The sequence below is a fragment of the Apostichopus japonicus genome, chromosome 8 (assembly GCF_037975245.1).
Source record: "Apostichopus japonicus isolate 1M-3 chromosome 8, ASM3797524v1, whole genome shotgun sequence".
In the NCBI taxonomy this organism is placed as follows: Eukaryota; Metazoa; Echinodermata; class Holothuroidea; order Aspidochirotida; family Stichopodidae; genus Apostichopus; species Apostichopus japonicus.
The window spans coordinates 20,353,212-20,367,858 of record NC_092568.1 but is presented as its reverse complement, the minus strand read 5'-3'; the positions used below and the strand labels follow the sequence as shown (position 1 = coordinate 20,367,858).

Sequence of the window (14,647 nt, the reverse complement as noted above, 5' to 3'; positions counted from 1 at the left end):
ATAGAGCATTCATTTTCAATGTAATATTTCAAGAATACTTAAATACAACTCACCAACTGATTGTGTAAGTTTAGATATAGCCCTGGAGATTTTGGAAACGTCGGTAAACTTCATATAACATTGCCGATGATACCCGCACGTTGTTGTGTCCAACGTCAAGTTGAGTTCTGCATTGTCAGACAAAATAGTATTGGCAATATCCCCTAATTCTCCACCTAAAGCCTTCCATTCCTTAGCACATCTGATTACTTAAGCTTTGGAGACATTGGTAAATGCAGTCATTTTCCCTGAGGCTGTCTTTGAAACATGGATAATGCATTATAATTTCATTTTCGTTCGGCAGGCCGCCTTATCACTAGTTGACGCCATGTTCAAATGTTGCCAGATGTTAAAAAGTATTGCGCAAGCCTGTAGACGCGATTGTGATTGGTTACTCGTGACATCATACGCTGTATTTTCGCCTTATAAACTCTCTCCAAATTTGATTAAAATGGTAACGGTTATTAATAACAACTGCAAAAATGTGCACGTTAGACAACTGGGAACAATTGATAATGGTGATTTCATATTATTTTCATAATTATAATAGCATTTGTTGGTAGTCCTCTCTGTGTTGCAACGAACTTAAACGATTTTGGACTTCGGCCCACGGTCTATATGAACCATTTAAACGTTCGGTTTCTGTCACCTTATCTCTCTAAACACCGGTCATTTTGATGGAACCGCCAATAACCGCTTGTCAACGGAATTCGCACGATAATAGCCAAGCCAATGTATACTAATTTTTGAGTTGAGAGAGCTATACTTATATCCTGCAATTCGTCTTATTTGAAGTACTGGCTTGCTTCGTTCCAGTGGTACTATTGCCATAGCCGTGATTATAGCATTTTATCGAGCTTAGTCAGCTAACTGCAGTGCAAATTCTAGTCTTCACAGGGAGGTAATTATCAGGAGTTCTTTTCTGGCCTCCCAAAATGTGCAATTAGCTTGGCGACGAGCCTTTTACAAGTTTGTTAACAATCACATCTAAGTAAGCTTAGCTATAATGATACATATTCTTTTAAGTAGGTCCACTGATGTTAAAAGGTGTTAAAAATGTTGTTGCTTGAGTGAGTGAATGGAAACTATTTAATTGCGAGCGCGCGTGCCTGCGTTGCAGCATATTCATTCATACAATGTTGCTAAATATTTTGTGATTAAGATGTGTTATATGAAAAAGAGCACATCTCATTAAAAACGTCAACTGAACCCTTGTATCTGTTTTTCCCCCCACCCCAAATGTGGCATCATTTCCTCGATTAGGTGCACCGTGTCCTGATGATATAATCATGGACTTACCTTTTAATCAGAGGACGGCTTTGGTAAGTTGGAGTGTCCCGAATCCAGGACCAGGCTTTCAACGCATCGCAGGTCCATCGTTTAGCCAGAGGTTTTACCCCGTCGGGACGAACACTACGATACGTTATATATTTAACAACGGAACAGATGACTACAAATGCACATTTACTATTATAGTCGGTAAGTATTCCAAGTGAAAAAAGTGTAATACATAGTTGAAATGGTCATGAACTCTTGTAATGTCAGCACAATCATAACCATCATCAAACAAGGTTTCATTTCGCCTAACCTTGGGCTTTCCCAAAATAGTCGACCATACCTCCCGCGAATCAACGAATTCAAACAGCAAAGAGTTGGGATGTCTATTTAAAGTCATTTTTTGCATGATTAAAACGCCGACCAACGTTGTGCTCATACAATCGAGTCATATTTCAGGACTTTTATTTTTACTGTAAAATAACATATAATATTATCGCCAATGCTATTATTCGATTTGAGCATTTGAGATTTGAGTGATTCCGTTTGAGCATTTCCAAAGGCTTTTGCAATTCGTGGTGTTCATTTTCACATTATTATGATAAGTATAAAATACATCGGAAATATTAACTTAGAAAGTAATTCATTTACCATTGATAGAATATTCAGGGATTTGATGCATTATAAACTATCTGCTCCCAAGTAATATAGCCTCCGACAAAATTCGTTCGGGTTGTCCGCAGTGAAACCTTGGTTTTTACAAATACTATGCTATTTTTGTGTGTGTTATTAACAGGACCTGATCCAACCCCATGCACACAAGACATGGTCGTTTACATTCTCCGTGGTAGTGGTGGAACCATCGTCACGTGGGATGAACCAACTGCAAGTAATCGTTTCCTTACCACCCCTGCGGTCCCATCTGGAACTTTCTTACCTCCGGGAATCACTTGCGTCTCATACTTGTATAACAACACTTTCGACGTTGCTGAGTCGTGTACATTTACAATCGAGGTTGTTGAAGGTGAGAAGGTTACATCCAAATTATGGATACAACAACGAGGAAAATGTTCCACAGTGTTACAGATAAATTCCGTGTGTGTATCATTTGTTTACTACCGGTATTTTACAGATTCCGTATTGAAATGGTTAACGAAATAATTTTGGTTACCAGCGCGTTTACTGTTCAGACAAAGTTAACTATGCAACTCACTGCACAAATTTTCACAAGGCTTTACAAACACTATGTATATGCCCCCCCCCCCCCAAAAAAAAGGATAATAAATTTGTTCATGGATTTTCATGTTAAAATTATATAATAATATAGCACGTAACTAACCAGTCAACGAACCATCACAACACAGAATGGCCAAAAATATCAATATTGTTATGTTTTTTAAAGTATTGACGATGCACTGTGTCGTCTTTGGCAAAATCTCTCTACTAGCTGGCACCGTTTTGTCTGTGACGTCATATCACAGTCCATCACACACACACGTGTGATGAGAGTATAGTTTGGCCGTGTGAGTTCAATGTCAAAATTGAAATCAGACAAAATAAGACAGAATATATGCTTCAACGATACTAGAAACAGAATACTATAACCTTTGCAATCGCACGCCCTTGCAGTAAACTGCCTCAATTGCGTCCCCTTTTGCAAGTGGAATGTGATATTGAGAGAAAACAAAACTTGAACGTGTGTGTCGATTACACCTTTAATATTCCTTCAATATTGTATCGACAAGTTGGAAAGCATTGTAGTATACCAAAGTCAAAAGCCTATTAACAAGTATATTCAAGTTAAGTCAAGTCACGTGTCATTTGTCTGAAATCAAGTCACAAGTTTCAAGTTAAGCACATAAATCCGTCATCACAAAACTTTCGCTATTAAAGGTCAAGTGACTCTATGGCGATTTTTGAAAAGACCAAATTTGAAGGAAAAAAAGAAGAAGAATGTTTTGGATGAAATTGGTGTCTTCTTTGTAATCCAATCATTACCCAATTTCATCAATATCAGTCTGCCGTGGTCATTTCCCTGATAATTCGTGATGTTGATTCAGTCGTGAGTTAAAAATTCTACTCGAAATGATGGCACGCCAAGCTGACAATAAATGATGATGTGGCTATAATGGGGCATTCACCCTTTTTATGACGTTTTCTTACCAGACCTTCTTCTTAGCTGAAATTCAGTGTAGTTTTTTGCAATGTGAAAATACGAATGTTTTGATATCTTACATAACGTACCCCCCCCCCACTTACCCCTTCCCTCACCTTACACAGGCACAGAAACAGAAAAAAACCCCATAATTTCATGTTGGAATAAATCCAATTTAACATCATGATACAATCCTTCCTCACATTCAATTTCAGTTAATCCATGCGACGATCTGCCGTGTAATAACAATGGGAGGTGTTTGGCAACCTCAGCGAGTTTATTCCAGTGTATCTGTACTGATGGTTGCTACTTCGGAACTTTTTGTGAAATATGTAAGTTTCTATTATTTTTTAAATTGTACTGTATAGGAAGTGATGGACTATGAGCTTATGTTGACCTGGTGGATGAGAGGACTTCTGATCACCTCAAATATAAAAATTTGTTTCCAGGAAAACAACAAATACAAACATTAGACAAACATTGAACCTGTCTCGTGCAGAATACTGGTTTCGGAAGGTAATCCTTATATATGTGGTTATAACCCACATTCCCACTTCTTCACATATGACATTTATGCATCTCATTCGCATAAATTTGTATTCTGGTTATACAAAAAGGCCTTTCGAGAAACGGAAGAAACCTCTAAAAATGCACCAGCCTATTTCACAAACAACTCAGAGGATTTCTGATCACCTCAAATATAATTTTGTATTCAGGGGAAAAAAATTACAAACATTAGACAAACATAATTCTACTACCGTATGATCTTATTTTGCCATATGACGTCATACTGGTTTTATTGTATATGCTGTTCTTGAAGGAAGAACATGTTCTTAAGCAATAAATGTTGTCCAACCAGTTTATTTCACGGACGTTATGAGTTATTCGGTGTGTTCTTCACTTGTGGGATATAGAATCAAGCTACAAGAGTTGTTCTAATAGTGAAACAGTATAATACAACATTTTTGGTTTGTTTTTATAGCTATCAATGCTTGTAGCGGTGCCCCATGTGCAAATGGGGGCACATGTGAACTCTTCGAAGGATCCTGTACTGTGTACCGCTGCGAATGTCCTCCGTGTTATCATGGGCCAAGGTGTGAAACGCGTAAGTACGACCACATCTGTTCACTTGTCCTCACATGACGAGAATCAACCCCTGCAGTGTATCACACAGTTCTGTCAAACTTGATCCTTTCAGAATTTGTTCATAATTGATCAGTTATTGGCCCTCAAAAGAGGAGCAACCACACTCTCATTAGAGACATATGCCATATATTATTTTGACAGAAATGCGTCTTTTGAACAACTTGCTCGAATTAGCAGATAAGAACAATTAGCATCCGTATGGAGATATCTTGATTTGGGGGCAGCGTTCTCTCTATATATATCCCAAAGACTTCAGCAAGTTTAAAAATGACCATCCCACATTGCGACAAGTTACTAGTTGCGACTTATTTCTACTAGTTACTAGTTGTTACTATATATAGTTACTGAGTTGTTACTAGTTGTTATTAGTTACCAGTTGTTACTATAGTTACTGTAGTTGTTACTATTTTCTTCTATGTTTCTAAACATTTTTTCATAGTTGGAGCCTGCAATGATTTGTCCTAGGGTTGTTGACAGCAAAAAAAGCAAGAAGCTACTAATGACAATGTTTTCAGTTCCATCAATATTTAATTTCTATCGGAGAAAATATAAACAGACAATAAAGTAAACTACCAAAATGCAAGTTTGCCCTCACATCTTGACATCATATAGCGTATATCAAAATGGCGGATCCTAACATTGCTTTCCAAAATGTTAAATCTCCCCGACCTCAATTATAAGGGTTTTCTATTATGATCTGAGAAGTTGTTAATTCAAACACTGGGGTGTCTTAAACTTAAAACAAAATTTAATATGAAAAAGAAAAGGATTCCATTTGCAAGGAAACAAAAAACATGTTTAATATTCAAATATATTACCCTTCCCAAACAGAAAGACATCATTTATGACGTTAGTGTACTGCTAAACAATGGCAATTAAGAAATTCTAGGGCAAACTGCTTATGCCGATGTCTTTCCTGTATATGTTAAGCAACATAATGGCACATTCTTTCATACTGGACAACATAAACTCAAGAGCGATCATGACCTTCGCTTGGCTGATTCTTACTGTGAACAACTTTCTCTTCTACTACTTCTTCTTCTTTTTGTTGTTGTTTGTCTCTAGCCCTCGACCCATGTTCTAACAGTCTCTGCAAAGCAGGATCAACATGCATAGCTGCTGGTGGCTGGTCTTCATGCGATAGGTACAAGTGTGAATGCGGCGAGTGCGTCTATGGAGCCTTTTGTGAATTCGGTAAGTATTGTCTTGGGTATAAGACAAGTCACGTTTTCTTGTTTTTGGTGTGTGTGTGTTTGTGTGTTTGTTTTTTATGCTGACCGAGGACTTGAACAGAAGAATTCCAGGTCCTCGGTTGTGATTTCGAAAGAATCACCCCATGTCCTCCCAAGAATTATATTTTTAAACAGGTATTATTAAGGTTAGCGTTCGTGGATTTGAACAATGGAAAAAACAATGGGTCCTCGGTCTGAATGTAAAACACAGTCGTGTGTGCGTGTGCGCGCGGGTGCGTTTGTTTTGCTATCTGACCGAGGACGTGAACAAAAGAATTCCATGTCCTCGGTTGTGATTTCTAAAGAATCACCACGTCCTCAAGAATTCTATACATGGGGTATTGTTAAGGTTAGGGTTCGTGGGTTTGAACAATGGAAAATACGATGGGGTCCTCGGTCTGAATGTAATACAAACATGGGTGTGTATGTGTGTGTGGAAATTACACAAAGACCAAACCTTCCTACTGACAGCAGTTTTGGTCAATTCGTACAGTTTACTTTAGGTACTGCCGTTATTGACGCAGCATTTATACGTGATCGACAACGATAGACCTGTATCGTACATAGAATTATCGAAGACTTATGTTATTGCAAGATCAATAATAATTGTTTGCTTTCTCATATAGCCATTCCTAATCCGTGTGATTCCAGCCTATGTGTCTCGGGTTTTACATGCGTGAGAAATGTGGACGACTGTTCCGGATACATCTGCGAGTCATCGCAGTCCGATCCCTCTTGTGTCTCAGGTATAAACAGACGATTTGTCATGTTCACTAATTTTACAAGTTTCCATAAGACGTCCACTAGGCGCCTTATAGTCTTTTCAATGATAATTGCCCACTACGTGACCATGTTTATTCTCTATGACGTGCTAAATATTGTTAAAAGTTACATTATATATATATATATATATATATATATATATATATATATATATATATATATATATATATATATATATATATATATATATATATATAAACGTTCGCGGAAGTTCTAAACCTCAGTTATTGTATCAGTACAGGTACAAATCAAACAATTTGGAAATGTTACTAATCAGTTTACTTTCAGCTCCAATGTATAGTTTTTTCGCTGAGACTTCGTACCGTCTTTTCCGCCATAAAAACAAAACATGCTCCTCGTTGTCTATAGGAAGAATTCGGATTGAAAATACTAAGCATTAAAGCATTCAACATATTTAATGTGCTAACATCTCTTGTCAGTAAATGATGGCATCGATAACCGTACTTCTGGAATAAAATAACATTGATATTGCTTCATCTCTTAATCTTCCTCAGGTGGAATTGAAATCCCTATTAGAGACAGATGTCTGAGTTACCCTTGCAAGAATCAGGGAGTCTGCTCAAATATTATACAAGACAGATACGAAGGGTTTGTCTGTTTATGTCCTGATGGATACGGAGGAGTCCTTTGTGCAGAGAGATTGGGTAAGAGATATCATATGCATTGCCGTATAAGAATATTCGAGAAATAAAAATGATTTTTGAACCATGAAGAGAGACGCATATGTCAACGTCCTGATGACATTTGCATTGATTCCCTATAGTTAAAGTTTTCGATATATATATATATATATATATATATATATATATATATATATATATATATATATATATATATATATATATATATATATATATATATATATATGTATTTATATAGATATTGGTGAATTCTACTTTATCTGTTAATACTTTTCGATATGCTCCCCAAATACCTATCCTGTTTTGTCTATTTTTCAGATAATGATCCATCGTTACGGAGATGCTTTGGCTCAACCTGCCAGAATGGTGCTGTTTGCTACAACAGTTATATCGAATTCTCAGACATTACTTATTCAATGGAATATACATGTGTGTGCGAGCCGGGTTATGCAGGACGAGATTGCAGCCGTTTAGCAGGTATAGGCCCCACACAATTTATCACTTAATGGAGCTTTCTGCCTTTGGTCCCCAATCTTCCTCGCCTATCGAAATTGTGCACACATAGGACTAATTGCGCTTTGATATTGCGAACCAGTGAATTGTCTAGCTATGAAGATAGCTAGACGCTTTCAGAACGCATAAAGAAGTGGGCAAATGTTCTACACAAAGACCGCTAGGCATTAGAATACCAGAAAAAGGGGGAGTCGGGGGAGGGGGGACACTTCATGACGGCAGGGCTAGGAATTGTAGTGGTGACGTTACCTTAGTCTATTTTTTCATCGATTTTGTTGTCCTTTTGCTCGTCTATCAATGAATGAACGATAACGTGAGACATGATCGAAGTTTTTGTCTAATGAAAAAAAACCATAGACCCAAATTAAGTATACATAAATGAAGGAAAGCACACGGTATTCGCGAAAGCTTGATTTCACCCGTTTGTATATACACACAAGTGTAATTCTAGTCCACACAACATGGTGCTTTCACTCTAGCCGCATGACGATAGCCCCGTATTTGACCGGAAGTGACTTGTGTGACATCGACAGTGACTATACTCAGAGCCTTATATAGAGAGAGTTGCGACAACTGAAATTTGGGCGCCATTTTGGGGCCAAATGGGCAACATACAGTATGTGTGGGAATGGGCGTTCAGGTGGATAGGGGAATTTTTCGATGGCATTGTAGAAGTGTGAGCGGGATTCTGGGTTTTATTTTTGGCCTGATAAAGTTGTGGTGCTTTTGGGCGCCGAGGCTGTGTAAGTAAGGCGTCGAGTGTCGAACGGGAGGGGGGGGGGAGGGATTGGCTGCGCTCAAGTTCAAGGGGATGAGGTTGGCACATTTGGAAGTCCAAATTCAACAGTTGATATTCTGGTACGGTAAAATTGTATTATGACTGGTTATATATCATATTGTAACACATATTGCACAGTTGCGGAATAATGTACATTCTTCCATTGTTGCCATGGTAACCAAACAAAGCCTGTGATTGGTCAAAATTGGGATTAACTGTAACTTGAGCTAGCAATGGCTGATGAAGTTGATATTTGGACATGTGACTGGTACTGACATGGTGCACAGAATCATGAAGCTAGGTCTTTGAAAATTGGTTGCTATGGTAACTAAATGGACCAATCACATCAGGCTTGGGGCGATTACATCTGAATGTAATCGATTACGATTACTTGAGAATGTATGATTACGATTACAGCCTAAAGTTGAAGTAATCGATTACATTGTAATGTAATCGTGATTACAATCATGATTACATTGTGGTTACTTGCACAATCCTCTGCATATCTGTTCAATATAACTCTCTGCCGGGAAATAGGGCAATGAAATAGGGCAAGGGAAGGGCATTTACAGTATATACGGACAAAATTGTGGAAGTATATCAACAATTCCTACCAGGCATTACACATTTATGCCTTAACACGTTTAAGATGTGTAACCCATAAGTCCAGTAAAAAATACATTTTAAACAGACAAAGAGTAAACAGACAAATACTAAAGTAAAACAAATGAAGATTTTCATGCAACACTATATTTTGTAAACTAATAATTTCTGCATAGCAGCAAAACTAAAAACTGTTTTACATTATAACACCAAAATAAAACTAAACAGCTTTGAAATGGGGCATTCCACAGTACATGGGACATGGAAGGCCAAAATAAAAGTAAATTATTTTCATCAAAAAGTGGTCAACTCTGGTAAAGAAAATTCTGATCCACCAAAATACTTAATTTGCAGTGATTTTTTTGAACAGAATAATTCAGGTGATAAAAAATCTCATCCCAACATCGCAACTTTCCTGATCAGAACTTGTTAAAAATAGACCATTTTCATGCCTGAAATTTATGCTCTGTTTTCTGTGCCACAGATGTTAACTATGCGTGTATGTACACTGCACAGTGCACCATACATAGCTGTAAGGACTGTGTGGTGTAACCCACAGTCCTGGTTATCAGGGATGTAAGTGCAGCCACAAAAACCCCGGAAAACTATTCGGAGAAAACGGGGGAATGTCGTCCTAACGCATCCTACTCCTAGCTCTGAATACTTACGCACTATCGTTATGTTAGGCTAGCTCAAAAGTATTAGCGCTCTAACACATCATACCCCTAGTTCTGACTACTTACACACTATCGTTATGTTAGGCTAGCTCCAAGTAACGAATACGTCGCAGCGAAATCCGGAATAAAAAACAGTCTCACATTTGAAAGCGATCACGAATATCGACTATCATATGCGTATCCCGTAGATTTAGCCGCTCACAAATATCACAAGCGTTATTTCCGAAACTTATGTCGAGCACCAGCAGTTACGAATCAACGTGAATTAGGCAAGGTTTTTCAACGACAGAAATGAGCTATGGCGATTTGAAGTTCGCACGTACGCAACGATGTTCACATGGCACACACAATGTTGTACAGTGCAATGCGATGTGTAACAGGAAATGGTATTTTGGTTGATCGATGAGTGAAAATTGAAGTTAGCTTGCTGCAACGGGCCAGGCATTTTTGCCGCGTTGTGTATTTGATATTTGTACAATTTTGTGGAACTTTATTGGAATTAAAAAAAAAACCGGATTTCCGTAAAAATACGGAAGATTTACATCCCTGTGGTTATGGACTAGGCTAGGCCTAGTGTTACGAATCTTAGTTCATTGTACTAGGCCTAGGTGAAGTACTCACATCACAAAGTTTGTGATTGGAGTTCGCCTTCCAGTGAAGCCTGTTTACTTTTGCCTCCCATGTTTTCCTCCTATCTAGGTTTGTTGGGAATCTGAAAAGTTTTGAACCGTTTTCGGGTCGATTTGAACAGCCCAACGCTGAACAGCCAGGCATTTTGTGATGGCAGCGCAGATGTTGACTGCTCGAGCGTACGTTGTTGTCGATCATACGGCCAGAATTAGTTGGCCCCAAAATGGTGCCATGATGTCACGTGATCGAAAATTCCGGGACCCGAGTTGTCGCAACTCTCTCTATATAAGGCTCTGACTATACTTTCATCATTACACAACCTTTCTCTTTACAGGCCTACGCAATCCATGTACCAACAGTGGGAATAATTCTCCTTGTCTAAATCCTGGTGTTTGTAGAAATATGTTCATCAGCCCCGACAATGAAGAAAACTTCTTCTGCGACTGCTTAGTAGGATTCGCAGGATCGAGATGCGAAAGACCGGGTAAGTATAGTAGTAACTGTTTAGGTAGCATACGCCATATAATATCCCAATTGATTTATACACTGAAATGTCAACGTCATGTGGTCTAAGTTTCAGAAGGAAACCCTATACCTTTCATTCGGGATAGCTGAAACGTTGGCCGTTCATGGCACTTTAAAACTTCCGTATCATGAGCATGAAGATTTATTTTCTACGAGAAACGCAATTATTCGTCACTTCTAAAACAAGCCAAGTTTCCTATTGGCCTAATTGCTCTAAAATTGCCTCAATTGATCCAATTTGTGCATCACATAACGAGCATGTCCATGCATGCTCTTCTATAACAAAACTTCTATGAAACTCAATTCTAAATCCTACTTGATAACAAACCCTAAAAAAAAATATCTCCTGTTTCTTTTGGTCACTTTTTCTGAAGGAGACGAAAAAAAGCACGGTATCATTTAAAGCTGGGTGATTGCAATGTGTTTTTAATGACATCTAGTTGATTTCATTCGGCCATTGGTTGGAGCATTCCAAACATAATTATTGCTATTTACTAGAATTTGGAGGGGGGTCATGATGGGTAAAATGGGGTAGGTGAAGGGGACGGGTGAAGGGGAGGGGTGGTGCATATTGGGCAAGTAAATGTCTCAGTGATTGAAAGAGCCCTGATTGTTGGAGTAAAAGAGTGCTGCAATGAGATTGTTAGTGACCATTTTGATCTTTCACACCTGCAACACTCAAACTAAATATCCCGTGCACCATATATATTATGATGATATATGATATATTATGATATTATAATGACATAGGCGAATGTTAATACTTCTAACATACCATATACATGGTGATTTGTTTATACATTTCGTTTTTTGGGGTTGTTGCATGTTGCTATATATTGCTATTGTATATATATATATATATATATATATCTATTTATATGTACATATATATATATATATATATATATATATATAAATATACATAAACATTTATATGTATATATACATATATATACATGTATATACATATATATATATATAGTTATATATATATAACTCTGCGATCCACTACAAATATTTTTTTCTTACTTTCCTCCCTACTCACAGCGGAAGATCCCTGTGCCAGTTCTCCTTGCCAGACGGGTGGTGTATGTACATCGCTGAGTGGGTATTTTAGATGTAGTTGTCCTTTCAACACCAACAGTTTAACATGTGAAAACATTCCAGCAAGTAAGTACATTCAACTAAATAACACAAAAATAGCGACTTTGATAAGAAACAAAACGAAACGAAACGAAATTTTTTTTTTCTCCTTCAACAGTCGACATCACGCCACCGATTATTTTGAATTGTCCAATGCAAGGTCTTATCTTCAGAAGTGCCACGCCAACCTCGGTGACTTGGGCATTGCCCATAGTGACGGACCCCTTTAGTGGCACTACTCCAAGGTTAGTCTCCGCCAATGCCCTTCCGGGAGCTGTTTACAATCCTGGTCATTTCCAAACAGTAGTGCTTGTCTATGAAGATGGAAGCGGAAACCAAGCTGTTTGTGAATTTTGGATTTATGTAGAGCCGATCATTTTCTCAGGTTGATGCTGATAGAACATCAAATCAATAATCAATATTATATTTCCTTATTCACATATCAACTAAGATCTATATAGTCTGTGATAACAACCATACATTGAATATTACCGTTATGATATTGCAGTTTAACAATGTCAATATTTTTAACGGATTAATTATTGGAGTGGGGGGGGGGGGGCGGCGTAGGTGGGGGATGGGATAAAGAAATCCAGATTTAATAATAAATTTTAAACTAATTATTGAAATATCTGAAATGGTTTTTGTGTGTTTGTTCCTAAGCTTTAAGATTGGTATTTTAAAGGGTTTATTATCTTTTCATATTACGATGTATGTTTACAAGGTGGATATTAACATTTTACTTTAAGAATTAAAGATGTAATATGTATCATACAATGGCCGAGTAATGGTGTCGGTTCTTTTCATGTGACGTCATTTTGTTTTACGGCGCCGTGCCACTTCCATAAATGCAAAACACGTACGACTGTCATTATCATGCTACAATAAATCAGGTTGTTTAAAGTGAACTGTGTGTTTCAAATCTTTGCTTTAAAAAAAAATCTCTGTTTTACGGTCATTGAAAAGTGTTGGTTTTTTGCCCCCCCCCCAAAAAAAAAGAATGCGTTTGCTACAAAATAATTACAGTGGTTTATCCAGTGATATATATATGGCTCACCAATATCCCTTCCCCTCCGCTGCCCCATCCGGAAGGTTTATAGTTCGCTGAGAGTTGGAAATAACATCTTGTTTAGATGGAAAATGAAAGAACACTTTAGAAATCTCAGCTCCGAGGGAGAGCATTCAAATCTCGATCTCTAGCAAAGTTTGACCCTTTTACACGCGATGAATCAGATGGTGCTGTCATTAATTATTTAGGTGGCTTCCACTTTACTTGTTTTATTACTGCGTCATCTTTTTTTCATATTTTCTTGTATTTCATTCGTGCATCTAAGGATAAACCGAAACTGACACGGGTACCATAAATAACTTTATTAACAAGTGCTCTTTTAAACTCTGAGTAGTACCGGACATTTAAGTTCCAAACGTATGCGGCTCCTGCAGATAATAGCCAACGCTTGCTGTACACATGTAGATAAATGATTAATCTGTGATGCTATATTACAATAGCGCCACCTATACAGTAAGTTTTTCTTCTAAAAAGCAGGTTAACTTTTTCGGTTCTTAAAATATGTGGCTTGTGTTTCGTATACTTGTCATTTCGGTAATGTTCCAATGAGCAGCAAATAATTGAGCGCCGCTAAATATTCAACACTTTGAAGATATATAAAATTTGGAAATATACCTTAGGGTATAGAGCCGAATATTCTACACTTGTTTATTATAGTGATGTTATTCACTTGAGGTTAGCATCACAAGAACTTGTTTCAGTTGGACTTGAACGTTTTGAGTAGGGCTTCGGATGCCCATTAATGAGATACCGCCCTTTGTCGGCGTCCGCTCCTTTGTCGGCGTCCAGTGACGTCCAGTAATGTATTCCCACTGGACGCCGACAAAGGAGCGGAAGGGACGGTATGCCGAGAATCCTCGATAATCCCCGAAGATAATCCTCGAGTCTATACTTGCTTGTGTCATATATTCCAGGAGTACAACATGAAGCTACCAGTTGTCTGATGATCGCTCAAGCGCGTAAACTCTGAGTAACAACTACTAGTGTTCCACTAGTCTCAACTAATATATTTCACTCTGTCCACCGGACATAGAGCACTCTGTGCCAAGATAGACGCCAACCAACCAAAGGTTTATATATTCATATATATATATATAGCCTATATATATATATATAGATATATATATATATTGATATATATATATATATATATATATATATTTATATATATAGTTTTCCACATAATGTTATAGGAGAAGTTGAAGGTAATCATTGTCAGTCATGAGCTTATCAGTTTTGTAGTCAAGTATTCTTTATCCGAGTACAAACTACTTCCGGGTATACTTGAGTTTCCGAGTACCATAGTCCGAGTTCTCTTTCTTAAGATTCGAATACCGAGTACCAATGTCCGGTTTTGAGAATTCGATTACCAACTGTGCGCACTTTTTCATCCGACTCCTTTTTTTCGAGTAATTTG

At 37.7% G+C, this 14,647-nt stretch overlaps 1 protein-coding gene across 1 annotated transcript; it reads left to right on the top strand.

Annotated features, from left to right (window-relative positions):
* The first annotated feature begins 804 nt into the window (after window positions 1-804).
* On the top strand, window positions 805-13,069 carry LOC139970971 (uncharacterized). Its single transcript, XM_071977076.1, has 12 exons — window positions 805-940; window positions 1,303-1,518; window positions 2,111-2,338; window positions 3,685-3,801; window positions 4,452-4,574; window positions 5,681-5,809; window positions 6,474-6,593; window positions 7,146-7,295; window positions 7,611-7,769; window positions 10,828-10,977; window positions 12,066-12,188; window positions 12,280-13,069. The coding sequence occupies exons 2-12, from the start codon at window positions 1,329-1,331 to the stop codon at window positions 12,549-12,551; spliced, it is 1,761 nt and encodes a 586-aa protein (XP_071833177.1). The 5' UTR covers window positions 805-940; window positions 1,303-1,328; the 3' UTR covers window positions 12,552-13,069.
* The last annotated feature ends 1,578 nt before the right edge of the window (window positions 13,070-14,647 follow it).

Excerpts from the sequence above, each read along its gene's own strand:
- LOC139970971 (XM_071977076.1), top strand. The coding sequence starts at position 1,329 with ATGGACTTACCTTTTAATCAGAGGACGGCTTTGGTAAGTTGGAGTGTC. Across the intron at positions 1,519-2,110 it reads CACATTTACTATTATAGTCG|GACCTGATCCAACCCCATGC; the intron begins GTAAGTATTCCA and ends TGTTATTAACAG. Across the intron at positions 2,339-3,684 it reads TACAATCGAGGTTGTTGAAG|TTAATCCATGCGACGATCTG; the intron begins GTGAGAAGGTTA and ends ATTCAATTTCAG.